Below are 15,761 nucleotides of genomic sequence, written 5' to 3' on the forward strand. Positions count from 1 at the left end.
AGCACGGCCCTCCTTGCTGCCCTCTCTCCTTCAGGTGCCTAGACCCAGACCAGGAGTGAAACCAATTACTGACACTAGAACACCGCACATGCACAAACACACATAAGGACACACTTTTTGCTTCCTGTCATGCTGACTTTGAAGGTCTTGGTTTTCTATTACAGAGAGGCATTAAAGGTGTAATCCTGTTTGTGCAAATGTGCATATCTGTATGTAAATGTGGCTATTGGCTCTCCCTGCAAGAGTGCAATTACAACCTGACCACAGGTCGGCCGGCGAAGCTAATTAAATCAGTCGGCCTTTATTGCTTGTACAAGTCAGCTGCTATCAACACCATGCGGCTACAATAAGTTGTGCTAATCAGGGAAACTGGTTATTGTCATTAAAAACAAAAACCTGGACAGTCTGGATCCAATTTTTTATTATTATTATTCAGATACCTCAGGGGTTTCCTGGCCTGCTCCAGCATCAAACCCACAGATCTATAATGAACCTTGAGCTGTTTTTAATTCACTTTTGCAAATCAAATTAAATCTTGTATCTCTTGCTCATTAATGCCTCCCACACTATTGCTTAGTGAGTCTATTCTAAGTAGTGTCAAAACAGAGCATCTGTACTTACAGTAATGCGCATGTGACAGCATGCTATTTGCTCTCTGAGTCTATCTACCAGGCCTTGAGGATTCGAGGACGTTAAACTCGATTTATTTTGAAGAGCCGTACCTTGTATACGGCTAAAGTCCTATTCAGAACTCAAGAATTTTGTATTCAGCACTAAATATTTGATACAATACTCACATCACCCAGTGCTAAATCAATACTTTGAAATGATTAAGGAGGATTTTTAAACTGGATTTATGTGAAATAACGCTTCAAAGCAAGTCATAGATTTTACAGCAGCTAAACTCTCAGCACGGGAACGGGAGATTCACACTGCTTAGCTCATGAATTTATCTTTTTGCTTATAAAAAAGGCCAACAAGGTCTGCCTGTGCCAGTGTGGAGTTGAACCTGCGCTGCAGGAGAATTGCCTGTGGTAAGAGCTCTTCTGCCAGGTTAGCTTAACAGCAGACCTCATCAAATGAAGGGGATTTTCTTTGCCAAGGTAGCAAAGTAAAACATTAATCATTGATAGAGACAGCTGGGATGAGGGCGGTAAGCTAGAATTGAGTCTGACTTTCTCCAGGGCTGTAGGCAGAGAGATGTGTGAGATAGGAAAGGGTGAGCTAGCGACCGAGTGAGATAGAAACAGTGGGAGAGAGAATGAGAGAGAGAGTTTGGGTCCTCTTCTTTCACTCACAGATGATTGACTGGCGTCTTCTGTTGAGCCGGAGAAGAAGGGAAGCTTTCCAAAAGGCAATGTAAAAACTCACAGAAACCCTCAGAAGGCTTAAAGCCAAGCTGTGCCAATCTGTCCGGCACTTCTTTAGAGCAGGAAAGGACAGAGAGCTCTGCTGCTGCTGCAGCCCGCTGATAGAAAAAGGATCCAGATTTAGCACGACAGTTGTTGACGCACACTCGAAAATTGTGGTGAACTTTCCAAAATGAGCATAATGTTCTCTGCGGAAGCAAAGTAAAAATGCTTACCTAATCGTCTGTCTTTTTAGACAGCTACGCATCATCACCGGTGACAAAGCAATTCCAGTCACATTATTGGGCAAAATCAACTGTCAAATTGGACCAGGAGAACACACACAGACGATGAATATAAAAAAAAACCTGAACACTTGAACCCCACAGCGAAGGGGCGTGAGGTGGTGGTGAGCGGAATGACAGTGCCAGCATCCACAGAGCGTGAGGGGTCTCTGAATAGCTACCATATGCTATGACCTCGGGGTGACGGTGGCTCAGGAAGTAAAGCAGGTCATGTACTAACTGGAAGGTCGGTGGTTTAATCCCTAACTGCTCCCAGTCTGCAAGCCAAAGTAAAAATAAACAGTGTGTGTGACTGAGACGTGTTGTATAAAGTGCTTTGAGTACTCAATTAGAGTAAGAAAAGCTCTTTATCAGAAGCAGTCCATTTGCCTTTACCAGACATCAACCCGTGGGAGATGTTTTAGACGTCCACTAAATGAGGGAATACCATTTTGGAAGAATGCTCTTTCATCCATTAGAGCTCTAGAGAGACTTGTAGAGTCAATGCCATCAGGTACCATTTCATTATTTCCTGCATCCTGGTGTGATCAAATAATAGTAGCTGCATTCAAATGACCAATAATTTGATTTCACACTCACTGCCCACCTGCAAATTTGACATGGAACTTGTTCTCTGGCTTGAGAATCTGGACGTAAAGGGGGCAGTTTGGAGCGAAGTCTTTCACCGCCCATGCTCGAAGGATGGTCTGGTGATCCTGAGAAAATTAGAAACAGAGAGTAGTGAGATAAATGGAGTGGCAGAGAGAGAGAGCGTGAGAGTGCAGCAGAGGGAGAAAAAGAGAAAGAAACCCATCATTAGCTCGGCTATAATAATCCCCTTAAAGCACTGATTGCATGCAGCAACTGAATGGTCCATGCAACATCTCAGAGTAATAAAATACTGACATTTTATGACAGGCTGTGGCAAGAGCATGGAGAGAGGGAGCTCAAGAAGACTAGCCCTGAGAGAAATTTTGAAAAGTCAGTGAAAGGAAAAACAGGAGTTTAAAGCTGCGCGAGGCTGCACTCTGACACAGCGGCGCTCTGAGCTAAAAGGTTATCTTGCTAGAATTTAGTAACAAGGAAAAAACTCAAAGTAGCCGTGGCTGACAGGCACGTCAGTTTGCGGGTACTAACAACAAACCAAAGAAATGGCTAAACTGAAATTTCAACTTCACGGATCAGTTGGGTGAAAAATAAGGGCATCGTCGCTGCATGTTAATGGAAGAATAACTTCCGTGTCAAATCTCGTGGCTCTCCAGTAAAAACTTGTTGATGTTTTTCACGGAAATGTAAAAATGTCAGCCTCGTGATGCATGAAAAGGTGTGCTAACAATTAGCAGACCTTGAAAAGTCCAAATGAGAGAGTCATGCTCGATTGCCTGAACGCTGATATTTTAAAAATGAGATAGTGATATTATTCTAGTAATACACCAGCTTACAAGATATGAATATTAAAGAGTTGCTCTGTAATGTCAAGCACGTTTTTCTCTTATTCTCAGTTTTAGTTCTTTTGCACTGCAATTAACATGTTAGGGGAAATAATCAAGCTAGAAATGAATGCCAAGTCATAAAAAGCTGCTACCAAAGAAAACTGCTATTTTGCTAAGTCTGGTTATACTGATGTTTTGCAGTGTGAGGAGTTGTGGCAATACAGGAAAGTGGGGAGGCACGTACAGCAGCAATGCGGTCCACTTCAAACCGGTTACTGAGGATAAAGCAGGCCTCAGCATCGTCCATCCTGGAGGGAGTTAGTACAGCATGTAGCATTGGGAGTGCCGGAGAGAGAGGGAGAGAGAGAGGGGGAGAGAGAGAGAATTGGGGAAGCCATGAAACACAGGAAGGAGGGTGTTGTCATGTTATTGAGCGAGAGGATAAAAGAGGAAAAAAGTGGGACAATAGAACAACAAATGTACCAATGTGTCTTTCAAGCCCACGCCATTTAAAGATGAGATAGCAGGAGGCGAGGAGACGGGGAGATTAAACAAACAGGCTTGTGCTCCTTTTTCTTTTCTTTCTCTGTGAAGCTAGCCTAGGGTGCTGCGTCTGTATTATCAAAAGCCAGGGGCCAAACAATATGCAATATGACTCAAACCGCAATCACAGCTGCTACTTAAAGGCTTGAAGGTGCTACAGGTATTAATTGCGAGTTCGAGCTTGCAGACGCGAGGGCCTTTCATTTCGAGGTGTCTAAACTCAGGTCTGTTGTGGATTTCTGTTTTTCAAGGCTGGATTGATGTGATGATAATAATAGTTTACTTCAGACTCAGCGACTCACTTGGCCCTCATCAGGTCTTGGTCTTTGAGGGCAGATCCTTGCAGATAGATGACTCTCTGGGCCCACAGGGGGACATGAAGGATCCTCCTAACTTGGACATCCATCTCCGCGGGGCAAAGGATCACCACATAGTAGTCCTACACACACAAACACATGGGAACGGGTGTTAACCTACATTATAACCTATATTTAGGTAACACTACCTGAGGAAATGCTGTCAAGCTTGCCATTGAATTGGAATTTAATTAGTTATAAATGTTTTAATGAATGAAATCCAAATTTCCAAGTACGCAAAAAAATGAAAATACATCAAATTAATTAGATCACAGCTACACTAACCACTGCATAATATATATACTGTTACATTATTGGATCCTCTTATCAAAGGAGGCAAATTAATGAAGTTGGCCTATTTAAAACTATGGAAAATGCATCTTGACGCATGCTCAATCAGCCAGGTAAGTAAATCCCTAAAAGTTGATTCAGTTCATCTGGACGTAATGTTTTTAGTTTGAGAAATGTTTTCATGGCTCATCTAAGTCTTCAGTCTCAGCTGACTGCAAGTTTCCCCGACCTTATAAACAGAACATTTGCATAGTAATTGAAACTAACACCACTGAAGGAACAATGGGCTGTGAGGTTGTTTCTCCCACTGAAAACACTATGTCCAGATGAACAGGATCAACCTTTGGGGATATGGAACTGTTTTTCCTACTTTTGTGCTAAACTGCTCAGATTTCCTTATATAGTACATCTAGAGAGTATTCACAGAGTTTCACTTGTTCCCTATTTTATACCTTAACCAACCTGGTGGATCTTGAGAGGTTCAGCAAAGAAGATCGAGAGAAACTCCCCAAAGTAGCGGCGCCCGTGAATACTTTTTGGTACATGTTATTTTTTGTTGTTGTTGTTGTTTTTTACATTTTGCAATAAGTTCAAGCAATTTCTTTTCACTTTGTCATTGTGGAGTATTGTGTGTAAATTTGTATGGTCACCTTAGTGTGGCGAGGTGAGCTAGAAGCACTGCTTCCAGGGCAGAAAAAGCCATTATGAATAAAGTGGACAGGTGCAAAAACTGCTTATCTCAAACAACAAAAGTGTGAATAACGCAAAGCCACCCTGGTAGAGTCCTAGATTTAGCCCCAAAACTATAGATGATATTTAGAGAGGTATTTTATTCCCTTTAAACCCCACCTGTGGAGCAGACCAATCAAAATAACCCCCAAAGAAACAAATAAATATGCACACATTCATTCAAATGAATAAGATAGCGGTTTAATTTTTCCTACTGAAAAGTTCATTCTCTGCCTTAAACTCAGTCGACCTGGCACCTGGAGAGGATCATTACAGACAACAAATGTGCACACACAAGAGCCCCCAACCTCCCCCTTGTCCTACTTAAAGCCATTTGGAGAGACCTGTAGCCGGGGGTGAGCGAAGAACTCATTGAGGAAGTCCATGAGGAGGTCGATCTTGAGACAGCTGACACACAGAACCACGTGTTTCTCCGTCTGTGCCCTGTAGCGGCTGTAGTTTCCTCCAGACTTCTGTCGTTCCATCCACAGAAAGGCCAGCTGCTCAAACTGCATTGAGAAAAACATCCATCACATTCAACAGATGGAAACTGGATTAAGTTAGCCTGGATACAGGGAGGAGCCAGGTGGTACATGAAAAGAAAACAATGCCTTGTACTATATAGTGTTTCCATGTGATTAGGGAGAGTGTTTGAGGGGAATTAAGACAGGTGGAAGTTAGTTCAGCATAGCGAATGAATGGAACATGATAGCGGATATTAGCATGGGAAGGCAGGGCATGGAAATAACAGTAGGCTTAAAGAGAGCTCCACAGAGAGACTTTTTTGTTGTTTTTTTTGTCTGAGCTCTGGAAAGTTGTGCGAATAAATGGGTAGTTTGAGGTTTTAACAGATGTAAGAGTGATCTACTTTCTTGCAGATTTCCACAGCAAAATAACAAGCTATTTTACACCTGACACTTCATTCAGTCTGAGGGGAGAAAAGGAGCATTTATTATCCCGTTTGTTCCCCCGGTGATTCCAGCAGGTCCAGAAAGAACTATCATGATGCAATTTTGTCTCACTCCATGTAAGCAGTTCTCCACAAAATCATGGTTGATACTGTTGTTGGTCTGAACACACATATTTTCATGATTTTTAAGTTTATCAGCCACAGTCACAATGAATCTCCGATGTTTCTGGCCATACACCTACATCTATCAGATTTCAATGGGCATATTTCATTAGTGTGCAGTTTTTCTCTATGAACTAATCATTTTGGCCCAGATAAATGTGATCACCTTTATGTTGAGATAATGTCGGCTTATTAAAGGGTAAAAGCATCATCCAGCTACAACAAATGTGTTTTATTTTGTCCTCTTTTAGACTCTATTACAAAAGTATAGTGATTTTTCTTCACACTGGGCAATTTGAATTTTAAACAAGAGAATTGGATTAAATTTCAGACTTCTTATTTTAATGGTATTTACAATAATGATTCTTTTGAGGCTCAAAATTGCACAAAATGTCTTGGCAAGAGAGGTGGATTTGTTGTGTGTTGGGGACAGTTACAGGAAAAATCAACAGAGGAAGCAATAAGAACCAGAGCGATGGCTGAATCCTGATGTGCTCTGCGGCTCTCCTGTGCAACCTGGAGTCTGGTCATGGCAGGATCAGAGTCAGACAGAAGGACACACTCACACTCGCAGAGTGAGTGGGGGTGGAGTTGCGTTTGTGGAGAGAGGGCAAAGGGGTGGGCCAGTTTCTAAATGTCAAAGGTATTTATGGATGAAAGATAGAGTGAGGGGCCGAAGAGGATGACATGATAACCACGTCAGCAATCAACAGCATGCAAGTGCAAATTTCCCCAAAGTTGTCTTTATGGTCATGATTTGTGAAGTTATTTGCAACCATGGAGCCCTTGCTCGTGGAAACAAAACAACACAGATAAATAATAAAAATAGTGAGATCATGCTTGTGTAGGATGCAGTCCTACACCTACAGTACAGTGTGTGTCTGCTTATTTGATGCCACCAAAAACAGAGAAAAAAAGTTAGCAACAATTTGTAGCGTCATCACTTGTGTAGCAGTAGTGAGAGCGTGAGAGATTTCCTGCCCACAAAAACCTCCTAACTGCAGGTACAGTATATACACAGTGGAAATTTATCATATTTTCGCCTTCGAGTCTTTCGGGAGACAAACAGCTAGTGCAGCTTCCTCAGGGATAAAAGCTTTACACAAATATGAGAGACAACTGTTAGGATACAGAGGGACAAGTGCATTTGTCAGGGTGTTTTTATCAGTCGCTGTACAAATAGTGTGTTTGTGTGAGTGTGTGTTGGTAAATGGTTGCTCCAATTCTCTGTCATGAGGTTCCCTCAGCGGAGCAGTTAAATGACAGGAGAGGGATTTGGGGAATTGAGTGAGTATGGAAGACACTCTTGTTGCTCTCTGAATAAAAATTGTCTTGCAAATCTATGTAGGCTGCAGTGAGTCATCACATTATTGTGTGATGGGGGGGAAACACAAAAAATATTAGTGTTAAGTAGGAAGACTTTATGTGTTGTGTACCAAGAAAAATGTTAACTTATTTCTGATGAGTTTTAGACACATCTGTGGCTAGTTTATCTCTTATTTTTTACCTCACTACAAACTGAAGGAGAGCTCGAAGCTGTTGGTCGCTTGAAAAAAAATTGATGGAGATGGACGAAATGATTTTTGCCGCCGCTGCTTTTATTTAAATTAATCTGAGTGCTGTTTAAACTTGCTCTGCACTCAAACTTTAGCGCTTTCACTTCTCACCTGGATGGGGAGCACAATGAGGGCCACAAAGATCATGATGACCACCAGGAGCTGCGAGGGCCAGATCTGTGGGGTGACATCGCCGAACCCCACTGTGGAGAAGGTGACCACGCAGAAATAGAGCGAGTCGAACAGGGTCAGGTTGTTGCCCGCTCGCTCGAGGTGTTGAATGCCGCAAATGCTGATGAGAGAATAAGAAAAAGGAGCGGGCATCGTTGAGATAGAGACTTCACACCTAAGCCATAGGCACCTGCTTCACTCGGCGAGGTATGGGCGCTCGTGGAGGGGCAATATCCACAGATAACTGTTTTTCGCGCCTGTGCCTATATGTGTGACTTTGAATGTGTGGAAATGGGAGTGAATGCACGCCCGAGTGCATTTATCGAACATGGTATACTTTAAAATGAATAGGTGTGCGACTCCTGGCTGGGCATAATATCATAATTTTTAAGGGACAGATGAGTCAAGAGGCAAATGTCAAACCCGGAAATGGTCGGAGATACTGTGTGAATGAACTTCTGGATTAGCTCAGGCTTTCACACCAGCAAGCTGCCACATCCTCCAGTGCACTGAAGAAATTGCCAGTTGTCATCTCAGAGCTCTATCTCACTCTTACAGTTACCGATTACCTTTCTGCTCTCTGCCTTTCGCTCTCTTAGCTCCAGTGGCTGCATTTTTCATTCTCCTCTCGCTCTCTCTCTCTCTCTTTTTTTTTTGCCTTTGCATGTATCACACTAATGGTCGTCAATCTCGCCCTCTTTTCCTTTCTCACTCCATCCATGGCCGCGACACCGTTCACTTCCCACTCAACCTCTATCTAATGTCCTTTTTTTGCCTGTGTTTTTTTGGCCCCGGCTCTCAGTGTAATGTCAGCAGTAAGGGTACGCACCACGTAAACATGAGACAGACCAGTGTGCTGATAAGTATCACCACCTGGTTAAACATGGCTGAGTGCGTCCGCTGGATCGCCCTGTGGAGATCGTTCTGCAGAGAGATGGTGAGACAGATAGGAGTCAATGTATGCAAATGACAACAAGCTAAGTGCTGCATTGTGCAAGTGTAAAACGAGGATGAAATGTAGCTGATGGACAGCAGGACAACTTTAAATGAAAAAAAAAAAGCAGGAATATTGAAATGCACTAAAAATGAGATAGACATTGCCAATTGCTGGAATATAAAAAGCAGCAGGAGAGGGAGGTTACCAAATAATGTGAAGCAGCCTTAGTTAGCTGGATGTCATTGGACTGACTGAGGGAGGGAATGTTAAGTGCCTCAGGAAATAAAATCCATGTTATTATTATAAAGGTTTTCTGACTGATTTACCTTTGTAGGAGAGTGTTTAAGATAAAACTGGTGAGCTGAAATGGGAAACAGAGGGGGGCAATTGCATGCCAACAAAATAGCATAATAGAGATGCTGAGATGAAAAAAAATGGACAGGGACATTGCGCTCCACTTACTATCATGTTCTCCAAAGCATGCTTGGCCAGCCAGCAATTTAAAAAGACAGGGATGAAGAGATTTCTGAAGGATGGCAAAATCACCTGTCGAGAGAAAAAGAAATGCTTAGGCTTACTTAGCTCTTATCGCTCTGTTTTCATATGTTACACAATCATGGTCTCTGGCAGTAAAGGGGGTTCTGTGCATCTTGGGATATCCTCACGGTTTCAGGTACTGGATAGTGATGTGTGATTTTTTTTTCATAGGTGGGTGGGACTACAGTGCTTGAAGCCCAAAACAAATGGCTGCCTGCAGAGACTCCCCGTGCCGTCAGTGCTCAGTAATACGTATCCTTCCACTTACAGTGATCATGAAGGGAACAGCGCTGATCATCTCCAGAATGAAAGGGACACGTAGTACCTGCTCCCAAACGTTGCCCTGGAAACACAAACCACACACAGGGGTCAGGAAACTCCATTGTCTTGGCGACCTTAGGAGATTAACACATAACAGGCCCAGTTACCACAAAGTGCAGGGGAACAAATTGATGAGCTTTTGCACCATACAATAAATCGGGGTGTGTGTTAGGGTTGTATGACTGTCTTTTGAGGAAGGAAGCAGCATTACTCAGTTTCCACTAAGCCTTTCTGCTCAATTAAGATGTCAGCCATAGCTGTTTTTATGTCTCTCCCGCCTGCATATGGCTGACCTGAATCTGACTAGTGTAGGTGGACAGGCATAGGCTATGTCCACAAGAATCAGTCAGCTCTAAATGCTAAGGTCTCTAGCCTCCAGAGCAATCTGCAGAGAGAGCGCCTTATAAGCTTATAGTTTCAGATCCAGACACACATTGATGAATTGCCTTCCCTCTGCCTGGAGAAGGGCGGTCCTCCCCAAAAGTGCTTCAAATGTGTCCATAACAGGACAATGCTGAGGAAGCCTCAAGGAGCTCTGAGGTTCTTTCCAAATGCAAGAGCAAAGGAGCAGCATCAAAGGAGAACAAAAAATGTCAATTTATTAGAGTGTACCTAGAAAATCTGCTTTTGGTTCTCTAAAAGAGATTCCTGTTTCAGGGACTACCCTAAACAGCAATGACATAAAAAAAAAAAAAAAAAAAAAACTAGAGTGGTGGTGAAAAAGACTTCTCCTTCGATAGGTCACATTAACTCACCAGAAATGACTACAACCCAGAATTTGACACAAACAAACAACTGAGCAGGAGATGAGGTTTGCTGCTTCCAGCTGGTGATTCTTGGTTTGTTTTATACCTGCAGATGTCAGACAGTGGCAGGGTACATCCGTGCACGTTTCCAAGGTGAGAGTTGTGCCAATTAATGCATGTTGCACAACAGCAGTAATTGAATTAATTACTCATTGCTCAATTATACCATAAATGGAAACTACTCAATCTACCAGCAAAACAGGTATAGCATTAGTTCAAGCAGGGTATGACGTCACTGAGGAGGTAGATCAGGTGGTCTACTAATTGGAAGGTTGGTGGTTTGATCTGCTCACAATGCATTCATAAGAGTGTGAATTTACTTCAATAGAATTCAAATTAATTTGATTTATATAGTGCCAAATCACAACAACAGTTGCCTCAAGGCACTTTATACTGTAAGGTAAAGAGTCTAAAATAACAGAAAGAAAACCCCAACAATCAGGCGGCCCCCTATGAGGCAGCACTTGGCAACAGTGGAAAAGAAAAACTCCCTGTAATGAGGAAGAAACCTCCAGCAGAGTCAGGCTCAGGGAGGTGCAGCAAATGATTGGGGTTGAAGGGAGGAGACACACTGTGGAGGACAGACACAGCTTAATAATAACTGATGATTAAAGGCAGAGTGATGTAAAATGTTCAAAAGAGTCCTTGCATAAACGTTTGTGTAAATGGGTCAGTGAGACAAGTTATATAAAGTGCTTCAAGCGTTCAAGTAGTAGTAGTAGTAGTAGTAGTAGCATAGAAAACAGTTCATTTACCATATTATTTTCTACATCCGGGGAATATCTCATAGAGGGTGCCACGCCATAGTTGCTGTTCATCTGAAAGCCACTTTGCAACCCACCTCAAATCACAGATCCTCCTTTCGTGTTGCTTCTGACTGTGACTATGTGACTGTGACTTTTAGCAAATGGACATTGACTACATGGAGTTTTTTGCCCCCACCTTAGCATTTAGGGGCAGCAGGAAAGCTCCCAAAGCAGAGCTGTGGCACCCAAATAAAATTACAGCAGGTGTAAATAATATTCATTTGAGGACATTTTATCAATTGAGATAATCTTGTTTAATCCACTAAAGAGATTTTAGGTGCCAAAGAAGGTCACAGTTTGTAAGCTTCAGCTTCTTTTTTTAAAAATTAATGTAAAAATGATCTATGGTTGAAAGACAGAATACCATCACTTCAACTTTAATAGCACAGCAGAAATGTCCAGTGGACAGTCACCACCATCAAGCATCAGAAATCCATCCAAATCCCCCACATACACCACCACAAACAGGCTGGCCAATGGGGTCGTGTGAGTGGCTCACCTTGTAGCTGAGATACACGAGTAACATCGTTTCCGAAAAGCTGATGAAAGCCACAAGCACCTGCAAAAACAGAGAGCGAGAGAGAGAGTAATGTGGAGAAACAGACAGAGGGAGAGCAGACACAGAAATTAGGAGTCGCAGAGATGGGGAGCGTGGGTGGAATCAGTGGGTGTGCTGATGTTTGAGCTTCAGAAGGAACAGGTTTAAGTGAAGCAAGAGACAGCCTGGTGTCTGATGTACATTTATATGTATGTGTGGGTAACCACATTGTAACTGTAAATATATGTCAAGTAAGAATGAGCTGAAATAATGTGACCTAAATTGAATTGGCAATAAGCCATTAAAGCATACGCAGATATTTTGACTTCTGTGCATTCGTGCATGCAGAAGTGATCAGACACAAAAATGGAGGCCTTGTTTACATGGGAATGTTACAGATGTATCTAACCTGCAGTGCCCACAGCGGTAGAGGTCTGTCAACCCAGATGATCAGCTTCCTGCAGAGGTGGGAAAAAAAGGGAAGAATGCAAAGTGGAGGAGACAGATGTCACAAAGAAAGAGAAAAAAAAACAGGCAGACAATGTTAAAATTACACTAGACTAATTAAACTGTGCTGATAATACTGTATAATCATCATAACTGGATAATTATCATATTGTATGAGGTTAAAGGAAAGTAACCCCCCACTCCCCCAGAGGAAAAAAAAAGAACCTGGGCTTAAGGCTGCTTGGCACGATGCTACAAGTCTACTGCCTGGAGCAGGAGGTGGCCCATCCCTTTCCTGAGCTCACTGAGTCAGGCTCCTTATTCATTTGGCGCCAGAGCTTATAGCCAATGTCATCAGCCACCAATTAGATCAATAGGTCCCTGAGCAGGAGACAGGGCAAGGCCCCAGGTCCAAACACACCTCCTGGATTCTCTCTCTGCTCCTGTATATTAGATACTCTGTCTTCACTAGATCACTGTTGATTAGGCTGCACAGGCACTGCGTGCATATTATGTTGGCAGGTAATCCATACAGCTGAATCGTGATAAACGAAGGTGGATCAGTAATGTTTAATATCAACATTGTGGATTGCATCAGTTAAGCAAAGTCGCATTGATTGCATTATACAACATTTCCGGCCGGAGAGCTGGTGTCGTGGATCAAAGTATCCCAGGATGGTTTCATGGTCCTATTCTGCAGGCTAAAGCCATCACTCCTAATTAAAGCCTTGCATGCTTACCAGTCAAACTCACTCCATGGACGGGATGACGTGTTTTGTTTGGTGCAGTTAACTCCGCTCACACTGCAGGGGGTAAAACCACATGAACAGCATGAATAAGACGTCTTCATCCCAGCAGCTTTCATCAAAACTGGACTGAGCCACTAAACGGTTCAGTTTCCAGACTTGTTTTTCTCTTCCTCCATAAAGTTACGGGATACTTTATACACACACACACATACACACTGCTGTCCCCTCTATTGACTTGTTGCTTTTGCTCCTGCTATCAGAGAACCTTCTTTTACCCAGTTGAGCCATCGTTCACGCCATATTGCTCACCAGTCCTGTCTTTGCTCTTGCGGGTTGTCCAGCAGGACTCGGACGATGTAGAGGAGGCAGCTCAGCACTTTTAGAGAAAAGTTGAACATTCGCACTCGCAGACCTGCAGTTCGAAAAAGAAATAGTCAGCGAGTCAAAGACAACACCAATACGGCAGAATTTATGAAGATACAATTTATTCAATGCTATCAATATCCTTGATGCATGATTTAAAAATGTGACACCGAATAAAGCTCTGCAGGATTCTTTTAAGCAGTGCAGTGCTCTTTGAATCTGTTATGATTAAAGCTTCAATGAAGACATGACACAAATTCTTAAGAAATAAATCCTCTGGGCAACTAGGAGTATTTCATATACCACTAATTATCACTACCAGAAAGCTTGAAAGTCCTTCTGAAAGTTGATTCATCTCATCTTTTCAATGTGCATTTCTGGCCAGGACTAACAATGCTTGGCCTAATGTAGCTGAAGTGCACGCGTGTAGTATATTGCCTAACTAGTAAACAACCCCTTGATAATTCACAATAAGCCAATTACCTCCCCCCCAAAAAGCAACTTGTGTATTCAGTAGAAATGTAGAAATATTAATATTACTGTACACCATCCTTGTAAATGAGCACACTGATAATCAAACCCGCTACACAGACTTTTAAGCAGGCACAGAGAGTGGACAAGTTGAATGTGGTGTGGTGTGCTGCCATTCTTGCAGAGCAAGAATGGCAGCACACCACACATTAAAACGAAACACGTGTTCAGCTGAACAAGTGGTTTAAAAAAAGAAGACAGCAGACAAGAAATTCACTCAACCAGGGAAAGCGCGATCCCGAACACGGGCAACTTACTGGATCTTTGGTTTTTGATGAAGAACAGCTTGAGGCGCTCCTTAAAAGTGTTCTCGTTCACATAAAACTCCACCTGCACCCTAAGAGAGGTGATGGAGAGATGGGCAGAGTCAGTAATAGGCAAATGGAGATAACGACGGTACAAGAGAACCCAGAGGAAAAGTACTAGGAAACTGCTTCAGGTGACTGAGGAAATAAAATAGCTGGAGTCAAGTCATGAGACAGATGAGAGGAAGCGAGTGAAGTGCTATGAGATAAAACAGGGTAAAGGTGATGAAGAAAAACAACACAATTGAACAAATTCGACATAGAAAGGGTGATAATGATTATGTGACCACGGAAAAGTATGTAAATAAGATGCTGTGGACTGCTGCATTAAAGACTAATGGGTTTTGGAGGAAATGGTGTTCCTGCTTGTCCGCCTGCCCATAGGCCCAGACAGCTGCAGTCACTCTCGTTATCTCCACTGATTAAATATAGAGCAACAAATTACTTCCCTCTGATGTTTCTGCTGAACATGGGAGGCCATAATTACTGCTCTTTCTCCCTTTTCATTCTGGCACCCTCCTGTTAGAGGGGCCCGCACGCACACACATGGCCCTGAAACACACACCTGCAACTGGGTCATTAGTATTATTAGACCATTCATGTGGCCATCTGACATGGATTCTTGTGGAGAGATATGATGAAGAGCCACTCTTCAGACACCTCTTACATGTGTACAGACACATAATCAGGCACTGTCACACATAGACTGTATTTCCTGTCTGACCACCTCGGGGGAGAATTCTCAGTAGCTCCCCTTTCATCCTATGGAGGGAAGAGTGGATGACTCAGGTCGAGGATAAAAACGCCAGGCCCGGCACGCCGGTGGTCTCACACAACACAGGCAGATGAAAGAGAGGCAGAACAACTGTGGTCTATTCTCCTGTCTGCAGGAAGAGGAAGAGGTGACGGCATTGGTGGCGGTGGTTCCCAGCAAAGGGGGGGGGGGGGGGGGCTTGTTGGGGTGGGGTGTAATTGTCGTCTCTGTTACTATGGCAACGCAGAATTCAGTGTCTTTTTCCTTGCCTCTCTTATGAGCACATGTGAGCAAACACACACTTGTGGAAAGTGTTCAGCCACCGGAGCTGATGGCCCCGCTGCAACTTGTCGACGGTTCCCTGCGCTCTGAGCAGATTGCTGACAATAATGCTTTCACACACATGATGAAAAACACACAAAAATAATAGAAATCCAGATGAGCACGGGCTCGCGAAAGCCCAGAGATGTGCAACGGCACCGTATTGTTTGCAATATGGATACTGTCTCCCCCTGTGGAGTCAAACTCAGTGTAGTTAGTTAATTAAACTTTAGTCAACAGTTAGTTTTACTGTTGAAAAAAACAAAAAAAACAAAAAACAGTTAGTTTTACAAATTATAACATGTTTACTCTTCGTTAGTAATGTTACAATTTACGATATTATGTAGTGAGAGTTCAACACTGTGTATTTTTTAATGATTACAATGCTATTGTAGTTTTCTAGTAAAGGTTTTACTGTATTATAAGTGTATCCTGTCTAACTCCTCAAAGGTGGACACTTGGGCACGGCACTGTTGGCATCGTATTTCAATTTACTGGGTCCACTTGAGCATCAAAGTCTTTTTCCTAAACCACAGACAAGTTGTTTTAGTTTGTAAATCTA

The 15,761-nt window shown here is 42.8% G+C and overlaps 1 protein-coding gene across 2 annotated transcripts in view; it reads right to left on the reverse strand.

Moving 5' to 3' along the window:
* kcnt2b (potassium sodium-activated channel subfamily T member 2b) overlaps positions 1 to 15,761 on the reverse strand; it is a 41,439-nt gene that overhangs the window by 10,726 nt on the left and 14,952 nt on the right. Inside the window, exons 2-14 of one of the 2 annotated variants that reach the window (XM_085352581.1) lie at positions 14,077 to 14,156; positions 13,235 to 13,337; positions 12,917 to 12,979; positions 12,139 to 12,187; positions 11,691 to 11,750; positions 9,527 to 9,601; positions 9,184 to 9,267; positions 8,614 to 8,708; positions 7,725 to 7,905; positions 5,330 to 5,494; positions 3,912 to 4,048; positions 3,311 to 3,374; positions 2,241 to 2,349 (exon numbers count right to left, since the gene is read on the reverse strand). In XM_085352581.1, the coding sequence (XP_085208707.1) occupies positions 2,241 to 2,349; positions 3,311 to 3,374; positions 3,912 to 4,048; positions 5,330 to 5,494; positions 7,725 to 7,905; positions 8,614 to 8,708; positions 9,184 to 9,267; positions 9,527 to 9,601; positions 11,691 to 11,750; positions 12,139 to 12,187; positions 12,917 to 12,979; positions 13,235 to 13,337; positions 14,077 to 14,156 (1,265 nt within the window). The remainder of the gene's footprint in view (positions 1 to 2,240; positions 2,350 to 3,310; positions 3,375 to 3,911; positions 4,049 to 5,329; positions 5,495 to 7,724; positions 7,906 to 8,613; positions 8,709 to 9,183; positions 9,268 to 9,526; positions 9,602 to 11,690; positions 11,751 to 12,138; positions 12,188 to 12,916; positions 12,980 to 13,234; positions 13,338 to 14,076; positions 14,157 to 15,761) is intronic. The other variant, XM_085352582.1, reaches the window with a different exon arrangement.

Source organism: Diplotaxodon limnothrissa, linkage group LG4, assembly GCF_057381915.1.
Source record: "Diplotaxodon limnothrissa isolate DT_005_m linkage group LG4, D_limnothrissa_male_GT1.1, whole genome shotgun sequence".
Classification (NCBI taxonomy): Eukaryota; Metazoa; Chordata; class Actinopteri; order Cichliformes; family Cichlidae; genus Diplotaxodon; species Diplotaxodon limnothrissa.